Source organism: Podarcis tiliguerta (assembly GCF_965153285.1).
Source record: "Podarcis tiliguerta genome assembly, chromosome: 5".
NCBI lineage: Eukaryota > Metazoa > Chordata > Lepidosauria > Squamata > Lacertidae > Podarcis > Podarcis tiliguerta.
Genome location: NC_139538.1, coordinates 68,488,080 through 68,504,126, shown reverse-complemented (window position 1 = coordinate 68,504,126; position 16,047 = coordinate 68,488,080). Strand labels below are relative to the sequence as shown.

Sequence of the window (16,047 nt, the reverse complement as noted above, 5' to 3'; positions counted from 1 at the left end):
TCCATTTTTCTTCAAACAAGGGAAAAGGAATGGGAATTTACCCTGAGCAGTAGAAAAGCAACTGATATTAGAGGGCAAAGAAGCACAACGTGAAACTAGTTTGGCAATACCAGATGCACACCCACCCACACATCCACTTTTTACTCCATGAAGATTTTCCATTTAAAAAAGCATGGGATAAAAGCCAGAGAGCTCCATGCCTAATTTAATTTGGCTTGAAAAGTCAAGATTCTGCAAACAATCTTTTTTTGGGGGGAGGGGGATCAATGTAAATGAAAGCACACAGGTCTTTATTTATCTTGTTGTGAACTTTGCTGCTGCTTTAAGATAGCTGTATCAGCCTGCTGTTTTGGTCCTAGGCACCACTTCATATTTTGTAATTTATTTTGTTTTAATTGTGTTTTGTGCACCTCAGTAAAAAGGAAAGATCGATAAACAACAATTTTCTGACCTCTAGGCCTACTTTGGCCTAGCTCAGAAAGCAGCATGGGAGAGAAGGGGAGAGGCTGGAGGATTGATTTTGGAGATTTTATTCGCAGCTATGTATTGCAGTATGGGGTGCTGTGAACAGGGGCTATGCTCCTGCATTGTGTGGAGCAGAACAGAATGCATTATCTGGTGCTAAAAAAGCAGGCAGTGAAGGCACTGAACACAGTGCAGGGAGCTTGACCATAATTGTCTGGGGGACATGAGCCCACTTCTACTGCACTGGACTGCACCAGTTTAATTGCCTTTCTTCACAGCGAAGTACTGGAAGAGGGAGGAATACAGTCTCATATTGCATAGGGCAACTGGGCAACACAACACTATGTAGCCAATATGACATATCCAATATTGGATATGTCCCTACCTGGACCTGGGATACAACCTGCATGCAAAGCAGATGCTCTACCAATGAACTATACCATTTCCCCCATGTCCTCTCACTCAACATGATCTCATCTCATTGGATATAGGATCCCTGATTGGCTAGGAATATACATTGGGGGTGGAGGAGATAAAATGGTGCCAAATGAAGAGGAACATGGGAACATGGTCACCATGAACATTTGGTGTTTAGGAGGAGCATTTCACGGATCCAAATTCCCTTTTAACTACCTGTGAGTTTTTGAAGGAGGCCATACTTCTCAGTCATGGTTTCCTAACGTAGAGAAACTTATCTGTAGCATTTAGAATCATAGAATCATAGAATCATAGAGTTGGAAGAGACCACAAGGGCCATCGAGTCCAACCCCCTGCCAAGCAGGAAACACCATCAGAGCACTCCTGACATATGGTTGTCAAGCCTCTGCTTAAAGACCTCCAAAGAAGGAGACTCCACCACACTCCTTGGCAGCAAATTCCACTGTCGAACGGCTCTTACTGTCAGGAAGTTCTTCCTAATGTTTAGGTGGAATCTTCTTTCTTGTAGTTTGGATCCATTGCTCCGTGTCCGCTTCTCTGGAGCAGCAGAAAACAACCTTTCTCCCTCCTCTATGTGACATCCTTTTATATATTTGAACATGACTATCATATCACCCCTTAACCTCCTCTTCTCCAGGCTAATTTGAGCCAAATCATTCAGTGAAGACAATACAGATCATTATTTATCTTCACCTATGTAGTAGCAAACAACCAGAACCAGAGGACAAGATGAGATCAACCACAGGAAGCTGCCTTCTACTGAGTCAGACCATCTAACTCAGCACCATCTACAATGACTAAGAGAGGGTCTCCTAGAGTTGTGGACCAGGAGTTTTCCTCAGCCCTACCTGTAGAGGCTGGGGCTTTCTGCATGCAGAACACGTGTCCTGCCACTGAGCTGCAGCTGCCAGTGCATTCCTATAGCATTTTGGTGATAGAGAACTAGACTGCAAAGTCACATGAGTCTATTTAGTAGGGGTGAAGAAACTACAGCCTTTCCCCTATTTAAAAATAGATTCTGCCTTCACTTAGATTTTTCTTTAACTAAACAAAAACTGAACTAGGAGAAGAAGCAGGATTTCAGGGATAGAGATAATAGCATATTGACCATGTAGAATTCCACTGAAAGACCCTCAGCAGAGGTCAAGTGGAGTAATTGCATGCCACTTTCCCTCCTTGACAAAGTACTGCCCTTCTAGGGGGAAGGAAGGGGATCAGTACTTCTTGGGAAACTGCCTGCCACCTCCCAATCAATGACCCCTCTAACAAATGGATTTTCTCCCCCATCCCCCACCCCTCCAGCCCAGTGGAATCCATACTACTAAATATGTTTCCAACCAGCTCGTTGGCTTGGTATTGATTTTAATTAAACACCTGTGATTGGTGCAGGGAGGGAGGGAGAAGTTCTCAGGTGCTGGAACATGGTTCTTCATGGCATTTCTTAACCAGGATGTTTTGCCCCTCTTCACTGTAATTTCTGCTCAGCATGGACGAACTTGTGTAGGAAGGGTCTGTTGAGCACCACGCCATGTCTACTAGCCATTGATGGCCTTATCCTCCATGAATCTGTCCAATTCCCCTTTTAAAGTTGACCAGTTTTGGTGACCATGGCCACACCTTGTGGTCGGGAATTCCTGAGTTTACCAATGCACTGGGTAAAGAAGCACAGCTTCTTGCCTGTCCTGAATCTCCTATCATTCAGCTTGATCAGGAACTCTTATTATCTAGTTCCAGCAGGCAGTTCCATAAAACACATTTCTTCAGGAACTTCAACTCCATAGCAGTACCCAATTTGCTACCTAGGGACACAGAGATATCTAACAAATGGCCCTAGGTTTATCTAAAATCTAATAGCACTGAGTAAGGAAAAGAATAAACAGAATTGGACAAAAACAGAGCACCTAACTGTTTGGGGAAACTTACTGAAAATGCATGCAACTTCTTTTTCACATGTCTACTCTTGTTACCACTCAGTTTTATACACGTTTGAAAACACTTCACGTAGAATGGCTTATATTATTTTTCTCCTTCACCATGCACGTCCTATTATCTCTGCTGTCCATATGTACCACTCAAGTGTTTTTGAGTTGGAGTTGCGTCTGATTGTCAAAACCAAGGAATTCCAAGTTTGTTCTAAGGAATGTTCCTGGGCAGGAAAAAGTATACTTCATGATGGATCTTTGGAACCACCTGAATCTTGGAACCACTACATCATGCTGTAGCTACTGATATGGTGCACATTTATTTGGACTGAATGAAGACCCATTCTCAACAGCAGGGATCTATGGATGATGAAAAATGGGTCCACTTCCTCTCAGTTGGAAATAGCATAATATGCCTCAATATCTGAATGCTTGAAGTTGGAGAAGAAAGTCGCCTGAGTCTACTAACAATGACTTGTCATGAAGCTATAATATAAAGGCAAAAATTCAATTTTTGTGTCAAAATTCAATAAATAAATGGGAGATTTAAGTTATGTGAATAAGTGAGGGAATGTGAATACTAAAACACTGATAGCAAGCATTCAGCTTCCACCAAAAGTATTTCAGTTTTGAAACTCCCCCAAAAATGTGTTTGTTCTTGACTACACATATCCCCAAGTAGAATGGCAATTATTTAGGTACAATTTCTCTCTCTCTTGGCACTCAATATTCAAAGCTATAATTCATGTGCCTGGGGAAATCCTCACCAATTCTAAGATTTGCACATATAAATTGCATTTCAAAACCCAAATTCTCCAAATTTATGCAGTTTCAGGTTAAACTGAAATTCCATTTTAGCTTTTGCTGCCACAACCAGTGTTCCCTTCTTCTCCCTTGAAATATTCTGAAACACTTGCTCCAATACAGCCCATCTCTGACTGTCTCACCTTCACTGTAAGAATAAATCCAGCACTGTAGAAAGGATTTTCTCGGTCCAGTGGCCCATTCAGCGTTAAAGCACCACTGATGTAGTCCAGTGCAAATATACTGTTGGTGTTGCCTGACAATAAAATAAATTGAATCAGCACACATAAAACTCCCGTGCAGAAATGCATAAAAAAAGCTCGAGATTTAACATTTAGGTCAGAAACAAAACACAGTTGCAGATCAGAAAAGCAAAATGTTGTGCTGTTTGAAACCCCAGCCAGCAACAGATTTATGCCATGACTTGAAAACATTGCAGAATGCATTTTAAAGACCAAACTCTATTTCTCATTGCCTCAATCTAACAAGATACAGGTTTGGAAACTGAGCTGCTGCTGCTCCTCCTGATAGCATCACAAAAACTTCAGGCAGTGAAGGAGTTTCAAAGCGCTCCTGTTTAAATGGAAATGTATTCATGGCTTTTGTATACACATCACTTCTGCTACTGATTATGGATCTTTGGCAGGGCACAGAGACACACATCTGCAGTACCCTTTAAGTATAAGGCTGGGTGTGGAGGGAGGGTAGTTTGCCGAAAGCATTCTTGACAGTATGTAGAGATGAGATCGGAAGGATGTGCAGGACACAGAGAGGAAATGGGATCCTTTCTCCTTCTCCTCCTTTGTAATGCACAACCCCAACTTCAAAAAGTGGGGGACACAGGATAAAGCAGGCTAGCAAACCTGTGGAGCAGGAAATCAAGGAGGTGAGACTGGGATGGGGGAAGAAGAGGTAGAGAAGTAGGAGTCCTGTTCTAATGTTTTACAGAAAACCCACCCAAAAGGGTGGAATTCCCCAATTTCAAACTTAAACGCTAACCTATTGCTCAGTCACCACAGGGATCAAACCTAGAGCCCTGTAGATCAGGCACTGATTGCCTACTGCTTGTACTGTTGAAAGTAAAAAAAAGAAAAGGGGGAAAAAGAGGATTATGTTATAAAGTTTTCTTTAAAAAAGAAGGTTAGAAATAGGGCAGGAAGTTTCTTGGTGATATCATGAGGACAAGTCAATCACTTCTATGTATGGCTGGCTTCTGCGTGAAACTTGAACCAACATTTCCTTCAGAACTCAGCCCTGGAGAAGAAAAGACACAGTGAAGCAGCTTTCAGATTTGTTTCATTCCTCAAGACTTATATATGACTTCACATTTTAGAAGAAAAAGGCGCGGGGGAGAGGAAGAGCATGCCACCTCCCCCATTTTATTCCCCGCCGCCCCAAAAATACACGCACACTTGTTGCTACACATTTCCTTTCATGTCTGAACCCCCACCTTCCTCTCTTTATGAAATACTTTTGTCACCCCTTATTCTATTGTTACCTCTCTTGTCAATTTCTTGACCCACTAAAAAGTCCCAGCCTGGGTTAAGTGCATTTTAGCATGTGGCTGACTGCATACTGCAGAAATGTCTGATGGCTTTCAATTGGTTTGTTTGCTCCATTGATCTAACAGCAATTACACCACCTCCGCTTTCTTTCCTATAAAGAGCCAAAAAAAATGAACATGGGCAACCAAACAATCCCAGGCCTGTTCCACACCTCTGTTATTCCTCCGCCCACTGGGTTCCACAGCAGAGAAAGTAGTAACATGTTTCTTTGGGCAGCATTCACTAGTAATCATTAGATGTCCACAGGCGGACAGTCCTTGTAAATCCTTGTCTTGAGCCTGTAGTTGCCTTACCAGTGTGGCTGTTGCTTTCCATACTGTTCTTATAATGTATGTAGTGAGGAAAGCACATGCCTATGTTCTACTCATTAGGCGTGGTAACTCCCCAGACCAACACCACCAGCCTCAGGGGATGAACAGCATTAGCATGGGCAATAACTGTTGTCACATGACCCTCTCCCATACCCACATGATCTCCCTGATACACATCAGTGGGCAAGCAGCCAGGTGGAAGCTACGAGCCATGCCATTCAGGTAATCCGGTTCTTAAATGTTATAAGCTAGTGATGTTGCATACGTTTGGTTGGAAATAGGACACAGGCACACATAGATTATCAAGACACTTTCCAATTTTAATTTTTTGTTATATTTGTCATATTTTTAGTTTTTAAATTGCAGTATCAGCTCAAAGGAACAAGAATTAAAAACACGTTCATCACATTCTCTCATTTCAATCCAACTGTGCTTGATTAAGACTGTGCTCCTAAGCACACTTACTAGGAGTAAGCCTCATTGAACTCAGTGGGACTTATTTCTGACTCAGTCAACATGTTCCAAATCAGGATGCAAAGATGTGAAATGCTTCTGCTATTTACATTTGCACTCTCTGCCTCTTGCAGTGTCCTGAACCTCAATATGAAGCCTTGTTATTCTTAGGATGCTTGAGAGTTTAATGATGGCATTGACTGTATTGTACGTGGAGAGCAAAGAACATTCTATTGTCTCTTATTTCGGCAACTTGGCATTGCTAATTATGTGCACTCCAATTCTGACCTGATCCTTTCCCAGTGTTGAGCTACTGGCCTCTCAGTTGACAAACAAGTGCAGTTGAACCTCCGTTTACGTAACCCTCTGGTTACGTAAACCTCGGGATGTGCATGCGGCAAACCTGGAAGTATTTTACCAGGTTTTGCAGCACGTGTTATGCGCATAAGCGGTCCTCAGGTTGCGGAAAACTCGGGATCCGACTGGAACACCGGAACGGATCCTGTCCGCAACTGGAGGTACCACTGTATTGTGATTTCGCACCAGGCTACAACCTGGATTTTTCAAGCTGAAAAAATGGCAGAACAGATTGCTTTTGCATCAGGGAAAAAAAAGTAGATGTGACTGTTTTGCCTGTGCTTTAGAAGTACAAACCTGCATTGTCCATGGTTCTACTAAACAGTGTTGCAATCCGAGGAAGGTTTTTATGCAGCATGGCTTCTTCTACATTATAGTCTTAAATACGCAGCATAAAATGTGCAGTACAAAATTCAAGAGATGTTTTATCTCTGTGTTCTGTAAATAAGCAGACTGGCCAAGACAATCCAAATGTCTATATATATTTGAGTAGCGTATACATTTGTTTTTAAAACGACTCCCACGCTGTCTCTCTTTCTCTCCCCAGCACATACACACTCTGTACTAAATGGTGTTCTGAGGGTGGGGACATGTAATGTGACACCACACTTTGAGTTACCCCATGAAGGGGAGCAGCTCAGAACATTACAAAATTGTGCCATACATTTTTACACTGGCAAACATCTAGCTTGAGGCTTGGCATCACTAGTGAAAATGCCCTTGGGCACATAATCCAATAGCCCTCTTCCTTTTGTCGAAGGGACATTTGCTGCCACAACATGCAATCTTTAGACTGGCCTGGACTCATTAAACCACTAAACTTAAAGTGAATGACTTTCATGAGATGTGAAAGGGGAACGTGGCCTACACCGTGCGCACTAGATAATTTATTAATCAAAATGTGCTCTGTCAGGGCTCCTCTGCACTGAAATAGATGCTGTTGGATGTGGTTCATAGAATCAGCAACAGACACAGTTATCATTATATAAATAGTCCATCAGCGGCTTGGACTACCTCGCTGATCTTCACCTTGAATTCTACCCCATACAACATCCAGACAGGTGCTCAGGGCTGCTTTCCTGTAATGTCTCCCACACTGTTTTTATACAGATTATAGACAATAGCAGGGGTGTAAGTTTTGGGAGGTGAGGGTTGCCAGAAGCATCCATTGCAGCAAATAATAGCTGCACCCAAGGAAATGGCTGAGAAGTTGTAACCCAGGAGGGTAAACTAGACTAAATAAATCACCTAGTCAAAAAGACAAGGGCAGTAAGCATGTGAGTTAACACGAGGCAGGCAGCAAACTAAGATGATAGTCCATTCAGACTCAAAGGTAAATGTGCAAGGAAGGAGCAGATCCAGTAAAAGGGAGCACAGCTGCATGGCACAACAGAATAGGGATAGTCTCCAAAATGCCAAAGCCATCCAGGTCAACAGTATGAGTTGTACCTGTGTATTCCCAGGCACAACACGGTATTCCCCCATGGAATGAGGTTCAGGCTGAATATTTGCAGTGCCATTCATTCATATTTCTGCTTAAATTTATTTATACTTCTTCTTTAATTTGCACAGGGTTGCATCCAAGTAAACAGGGAGCAGAAGGCAAATATATTTCCTACAGAAAGAATACACATTTGGATTCCTACATATTTATAGCTCGAATGCAGTTTACAGAATGAATCTTCACAACCATGCTTACAGAGGGGGGAAGACACCCATAAATCCGCTGTTTCTTTGCTGGAATGACTGGGTTGTCATCAATGGTGGCTTTGTGTCAGTGGAAAGCTCTTCTGCTCATGGAAAGGGTGAACATCTCGTTTTCACTAACACACACATACACCTGTATCCACTATAGCCGAGAACTTCCTGGGTGTTGGGTGGGTTCTGGGACAGAATGAGATAGGGCCCAGAGGGCTGAAAGAGGAAGGAGGGACCAGCCAAAATTGGATGCCTCACCTTATAAGCAGTTCCAGGCTTTGTTTAATTAAATGATTAAAAATAAAAATTCCAACACTTTGGAAACATACAGCCCAACCCACAAGAAAAGCCTGTTCTTAACAATTCCCTCATTTTCTCCAATGTACGTACAACACCTTCTATGCTGTTACATATATATTCCACATTTTGCACCATATCAACATTGAGGAGTGGGGCAGAGGTGAAACACAAATCTGTGTTTCACATCCTATGGATATATAATATCTTGTAAAGACATCAGAGTTAATAACCATGAGTTCAATTCAGATAAAATTAAATGCATTTAAATCATATTTAAATCTATGAGGCTTGCTAAATTTGCATATGTTCCACTGATTTCAATTTCACTGTGACTTCTGAACACTTACATTTCCTTAGGTTATGTGCTATGAGATGCATTTGGTGCTCTGCCTCACAGATTCCCACAGCATCAGATTCCCCATCAGTCTCTAAGGGTAGTTCATTGCTGGGAAAAGATCTTACCATGTGATCTGCCTGTCCCACATGAATCCTGGTCAGGGATGCTAACGCTGTGGCATAAAGACCAAGCAACATGACAACAACAGCCACAGTAGTGTGTGTGTATAACTCAGGCCACAGATGTCATAATTACATGGCAAACTTGCCTTCTTCACATTGACAATTTAGTTTGTATAGAATTTTTTTTTTGGGGGGGGGGATCTTACCATGATCAAAATTCCAGACTGCTACACTTTTTATTAATACCTGCATTTATTCCTATACAAACTATTATCCACATTGCAAAGCTGTGTTTCAAAATAAATGCCCTTTCTATATTTGTCTATATATCCCTATTAAAGTCATACTTCCGCAAATAGGACATTGTTTGGATCCAATCCTACTAAAACACACACACACACACACACACACACACACACACACACACCCAGGGCAATATTCCAGAGGCAGCTGTCAGCTCCTCAACCCCTTGTGAAACCAGTTATTTCCTCTGCCCCCCCCATACTCTCATAGTATTTCCAGCTGTTTCAGAAGCTGATGTTGAGTTACTGTTTTAATTACTGAAGGCCATTTGTTGGTGAAGCTTTCTGAAATAAAAGAGCCATTATAAAAGCAATATTTGCAAAGACTGTTCCCGGAATGACACTGGGCCAAAGCAATGTAACACACACTGCTAATTCTCTGCAACACTGAAATGTCTGAGGCACTTTGGTTGTAGCAACACCCAACATTTTAGCTTTTAGTCTAGCTCTATCGCATGGACATGGTAGAAATCAGATTTCTGGGATGGATCATACCACCATCATAGAATGGACCATACCACTTCAGACTGGGGATTCTCTATCCCTAATCTAGGAGGGGGGTATTGAAAGGTCTGTCTGCTCTTGTGTTAATGCAACCTCATCAATTAATTTTTGACTGAGACTCTTCAAGACGAAGAGTTTGGATTTGATATCCTGCTTTATCACTACCCTAAGGAGTCTCAAAGCGGCTAACATTCTCCTTTCCCTTCCTCCACCACAACAAACACTCTGTGAGGTGAGTGAGGCTGAGAGACTTCCGAGAAGTGTGATTGACCCAAGGTCACCCAGCAGCTGCATGTGGAGGAGCAGGGAAGCGAACCCGGTTCACCAGATTACAAGTCCACCACTCTTAACCACTACACCACACTGGCTCTCAAGATCTGTCTTGGGATGTTGGTTGGTGGCTACCAGAGAGAAACAGAATTTCCCTGGCTGTGGAAATTCCCTCCAAATATATATTCACCTGACGTCTTTACTGTCCTTTAGACACTAAGCTATATCCATCCTATCTGACTATTTTTTACAGCCGAAAGAAACCATATAAACAATATAACAAATAACTAATTTTTGTTAGGTATAATGCTTCTTGTTTATATTTATAATGCTTTTTTACAGCCGTTGTTCATTTTAGTTTATTTTTATTTTAACGATGGTGATATCTTAGATTATTTTATCGATTTGTGAGCTGCCTTAAAGACCGTTGTAGTAGAAAGGCAAGACACAAGATTTAACAAACAAACAAACAAATGGGTATTTTCAAAACTGGAGTAATTTAATTTCACAGGCTACAGATGAACCAATGCATATACCAGGTTAGGTATACACCACTGTATACCAGGTTAGGTATACACCATTGCAATACTGCTGCCTCATTCTGCTTCAAGTCTAACTCACACATTTTATTTTCAGGTCCGCATCTAAGTTGTGTGTTTTTTTAAAAAAACACACACTCTTAACAACGTGGACAAGAATCTCAGGAAGTGGACGTGACTATCATTGTGTCTTTCCAGTCCTTCTGACAAGAAAAGCTACTGTGGTACTTTTGGAGTTTATGCTCTCTGCAGTGCCTGCACCCCTTAGACTTTATGCAGTTGTGTAAATTCACCTTCATTCCCACTACAGCATTGTGCAACATTATTGGAAATGTCCTGCCAGGGTTCACCAGTATGATGTTCCACAGTGTTTTATGCTGCATTTTTTGACCGTGTTTGCATGTGGTAGATAGGCAAGAAAAACTGACTCTTCCATTTTATATGGCCATTCACCCGGCTTCTCAATTTTTTTTCTTGCCTTTGCTGTAAGGTTCTAAAGTCAACTCTGTTACAAGTTAGTAGACAGGGACAATAGTTGTAACACACACCTTAAGTTTTATGACTCCCACACTCCACTGGCATGGCAACGGCCATCTAAATTTAACTCCTCCCTTCATGGTTATTAATAATAGCCTGACTGCCCAACCCCATTTCTGATGTCTTTCCATCACTTGTTGCACCTTGGAAGCTGCCAGGACATCAATCTCTCTTAGCCTGAAGAGCTCCTTAAATGAAAAATCTTATCTAGAACAGGTCATGTTATATAACAAGTCACTAGCTTTGCCTGGGAAATGAAAGATGATGAGGTAGAGTCCCCGGGACAGAGGCTATCTTCATAAATCTGCCAAAAAAGGAGCTGTGGATTACATTACTGGATTAATTATCTGTCCTTCAAAACACAGCCCTGACCTCAGTGTCTGAACATCACCAGCCTAACCCAGCTTGTGAACACAAACAAGGGATTGCTTCCTATATGGTGATATTAGAGGGGGCCGTTTGCTGGTTGCACTCTAGTTTACCAAAAGGTATTCTGGAAAATTTACAAATGACCCTCAGATCTCTAGCATTTTCCAATGCCATGTGGCTTTTCTCAGTTCTGTTGTCCTTTGTGACATTTACCTTTGCTTTCATTTTAGTTGCTAGCCTCTGTACGATTAGATGGGTTTTGAGCTACATGCTGGCATTATGCTAAATTTAGTGAAAGCAAAGGAATCACTTGAATCCAGGTTAAGGACAGCAATTTCTAGCTCAGTGTAGATTGCATTGGGGCACATACAGTAGCTCATCTTACTGATTTGAAGCAAACATCAAAACTAAAGAAACAGTTGACCTTAAAATTAATTGTTCCTTGTCGCACCCACCCACATAGAATTTGAGAATTTTTTACCATGCCCCTTTGGGATTCTGTCCAGATTTCTCCAAAAATTTCATCTGAAAAAGAACCTCTCAATTCTTTTCAAGTTTTGCTTTATGTGAAATCCAATGGTAACCTAGGAAAGTGCAAAAATCTTGCTAATAGGGAAGTGGGATAAATTCAATTCAATTCACATTTAAATTATGTATGAACCTACATAATTTTCACTTTCTGAAACAATATGCAAAGTAAAACACAGGCATCCTTTGAAACTTGCACTTCTCTGACTTTAGCAATGCAGTTCTCTAGCAAAGTAATTGTACAAAATGCACATAAAGGTGTGCATAAAAATTCATATAGTAGTGGAAATTACATTAGAATGCATTGTATTAGGAAAAATGAGTGTATTAGGCAAAATTGCATATAAACATGTATCTTAGAAGAAATATGCTGATGAATTTGTGGAAATGTGGAGATTGAATTTAAGATTGGAAAAAATGAACAAGTGAGTGAAACTGAAACTGATTTGTCTATCCCTACTTGCCAATGAATTTCACTAGTTTTATTACTTTACTATTACTACACTTAAGATTCTGCATCTGTTTCACCTGAGCAGAAGCTCAAGCCTTCATTTTTAATTTCTCTTTAGGTGAAATTTCAGAGACAATTCTATTCCTCAGCCAAGTTGAGCCTTTTCTAGAAAAGAGGACCTTCAGCCATGTCAACCCATGAAAGGAAAATATATGGGAGTTGATAAGACAATGTGATTGCACACTTGATATCTTTGTAACTGAATCACTTGAGCTTGACCTTACTCTTTTTTTTGAAGTGGTTATGCTTCATCTTCTAGCTTTAATGTTCTTCTGTCAAGTGAAAACCTTGTATTTGTAGAAGGGCTGTATATAAAAAAGTTTCTGCAGTATGTTCTGAAGCAAACAATATAAAACACAATTTGAAAATGTTGGCCTAGAATTATTATATATTTCTTCACCGCCATGCCTGTAGTTTAACAGAGAGATAATTAATTAAATTGGGGAAATAAAATCAGTATTTTTACTTTTCATTGAACATTTCGTTTGCTTTTGCTACCCTAAATTTAGCTTCAACAATTGGGGGTGGGGGAAAGCCTACAACAATCATTTTTAATATTGCTGAGTTAATTCCTAATCAAATTCATCAGCTATCTTCTGACATTAGAGAGCTTTTTGCACATTTTGCAAATGTCTCCAGCCCAAGCAGAAAATATACTCACTGACCTTTACCATAATAATAGGGGATAATGACAAACTAATTATATATTTCTGGATTGACAAAAACCAAAAATGAAACTTGCCTTTGGTGCATGGATTACTGGAGCCTTCACTAACTTAAATAATTGCCTTTTAGGAACATACACACACTGGTGTTATGTATCATCTATACCAATAGCGAACTCAACTTTCTGAGTGCTGGTCCTTATGCAGCCAAAACAGCACCACCCAAAGGCAAGAGGGAAATATGAGTAGACTTAGGTGAGCAACAGAGTTTGCAGAAATACAAAAAAACAAAACAAAAAACACCTTCCACCTGCAAAACCTTTAAGGTGGTGGGGAAACAAAGGAGAGGGGGAACGACACCCTGAAAACTGCTCCATGAAGATGAGCGTGCTCAGAGGCTACGGAACACTGCCTTACTGTAGGCAGGGATGGGTGATGGTAGGATGCAATGCTGTATCCTGAACAGGAGCACTCCTGACTGAAATATTTTGTTGCAGGTCCAAGTTGTCCACACACTATGTGCTTACTTTCTTCATCCACATAACTAAAACCAGCAAATTATTATTCATGCTAGGTAGGAGCTGTCAGCACTAAAACTAAAAACCTGCAGATCTGTGTGCTACTGCCCTATGCAGTGAGCTACCAGGGCTGCAAGACAGGATGTTCCCTGATATATGAAGTGCTCCAAGTGCCTAGAGTAACACCAAAGGGTCAGGCATTCCCACTACCATTCTTGTCACACCACTAGGTTTCTGGAACCCCAGTTGTGGCTTAAGTTCCAGTGTTGCAAAAGGACTTCTCTTTATGAATTACAAGTCCACGTATGGGCAAACCGACAATAAGCTTGTCATCTGCTCACCTTACTATCTGAATTTGTGTATTTATATAAGGCTGTTCTGCAATCATGCAGCACTCAGGAGAGCCCAGGGCTCTGTGAATGTTCACTGACATCTGGGATACCCAACTGTACTGTCTGCTGGAGTAAGGAGGCACAGACAATTCCTTCCTTCCTTCCTTCCTTCCTTCCTTCCTTCCTTCCTTCCTTCCTAGCTACCTACCCTGCCTTTTTCCCTGACGGGACTCAAGGCGGCTTACTAATAAACATTTATTATAGAGGTAATTTTGGGGGTTTTCTGGCTGCACAAAACCAGAATGCATAATAGAACCACCGGCAGAAGCAAAATACACCACAATGGTGAGTAACTAAATTCACCACATGCCAAAATCAGATGCTCAAACTGCATGTGGCAAAATACGCCAGTAGAAATTCCCCTTTTCCCACAATAATGCTTTCTACTGAAAACTGTTGAGTTAGTATCAGCTAGTTCCAAGCAGATTTCAAAACTGCAGTTTCAGCTTGCAGACACAAGCCAAAAAGAAAATGCAAAACAGCTTAATCACTTGTGGCTTTGATGTATTCTGCATGATTTTCTATGATGATAGGTGGCCTCCCCAATGTGATAGACCCAGGGGTAATGATTAAGTTATTGATGTATGTCAACAGATGCAATCATGTTTATTATGGCTGTGAGACTGACTCTTACTCTGCAGGCACACAGATTCCCCAGAAGAACGTTCAGGTTATTTTGGCAATAACTCTGTTGGATAAGGGTGGTGTGAGAGAATATGGACCATTCTATTGGCCAGCTCAAAGACGGTGCTGATAAACAAAACTGTTATAACCAATTCAGAAAATAAGAAATGTTTAAGGAGATGATGCATGGAGAAGTATTGGCTCATGCAAGGAGCTTCACCTGCACATATAGCAGAACTTCCCCACAAGATGTTGACATGTTTTTCTAGCCTTAGGAATGGTCTCACCTAGCCCCACAACAAACTTACTATGGTAAATTGTAGTCTGGATTTATTTCATTCGAAATATCAGCTCACTAATATTTGGTTCTGGTTCATAAGCCAAACTACGGCTCTGTATGAGTAAGCAAGTGTGTTGGTATGGGGAGCAAAAATTGTGCTTGCTTTGCTTCTTTCTGTTCCTGCGGCTGCCACACCACCCAGAGGTAAACTATGATTTGACTTAGCATTATGTGTAAACCCAGGGTTGTTGTTTTTCTCTCTCAAATTAACCCTATGCGCTAATCCAAGAACAAACCTTAACTTCAGCTCATGGTTTGTTTGGAGTGATAAAAACTATAAGTTCAAGTTCACATGTTGTTGTTGTTTAGTTGTTTAGTCGTGTCCGACTCTTCGTGACCCCATGGACCAGAGCACAGAGCACGCCAGGCACTCCTGTCTTCCACTGCCTCCTGCAGTTTGGTCAAACGCATGGATCCTTCATAGATCACTGCCTTGCCATGGCCAAGGGGCTTGAATAACTCAGAGAAGCTATGAGCTATGCTGTGCAGGGCCATCCAAGATGGACAGGTCATAGTGGAGAGTTTTGACCAAACGTGATCCACCTGGAGTAGGAACCAGCAAGCCACTCCAGTATCCCTTCCAAGAAAACTCCATGGACAAAGTTCACATGTAATGCTAAGCAAAATCATGGCTCAGCTCCCGGTAGCAAAGCAGCAAACAGGAGGAGAAGCAAAGTGGCCGTGTTTTTTGCTCTGTGTACCTACATGTTTGAGCATGCATTGCTTATGTGTGGTTTAGCTTAGCATTATGTGTGAACAGGGCCGTTGACTTCACTATGTAAACATGGTCAAGTGAATTTGTCCTTGGATTTAGAGCATACCAAAGCAGGTTATGCAAGTGACTTTTTTTATTAAACTTGACAAATATTTGTGAACAACAGTGCAAAGTTAAAAAAAACAACTTCAAACTCTGAAGAGGAAAAGTTACTAGTTTTATAGTGGTGAACAGGGGAAAGACCCAGACCACTCCATAGATGGGTTTTTTCTGTCTGATCAGCTAGCAAATGTTGGCTGTCAACCATGCTATATGATTTTGCTAGGCTGAGATCAAATGCATAATAGCGGGTGTCAAGAAAGAAGCAACACACCTGTGGCCATCCTATAATTTTTTTTCACAGCAGTAAAACATTTTTTCAAGATCAAATATAATTAATGATACTGATATTTTTTTTAAGC

The 16,047-nt window shown here is 41.2% G+C and overlaps 1 protein-coding gene across 1 annotated transcript in view; it reads right to left on the bottom strand.

Annotated features, from left to right (window-relative positions):
- CDH23 (cadherin related 23) overlaps window positions 1–16,047 on the bottom strand; it is a 406,157-nt gene that overhangs the window by 221,549 nt on the left and 168,561 nt on the right. Inside the window, exon 10 of the mRNA XM_083441382.1 lies at window positions 3,773–3,885. Coding sequence (XP_083297508.1) covers window positions 3,773–3,885 — 113 coding nt within the window. The remainder of the gene's footprint in view (window positions 1–3,772; window positions 3,886–16,047) is intronic.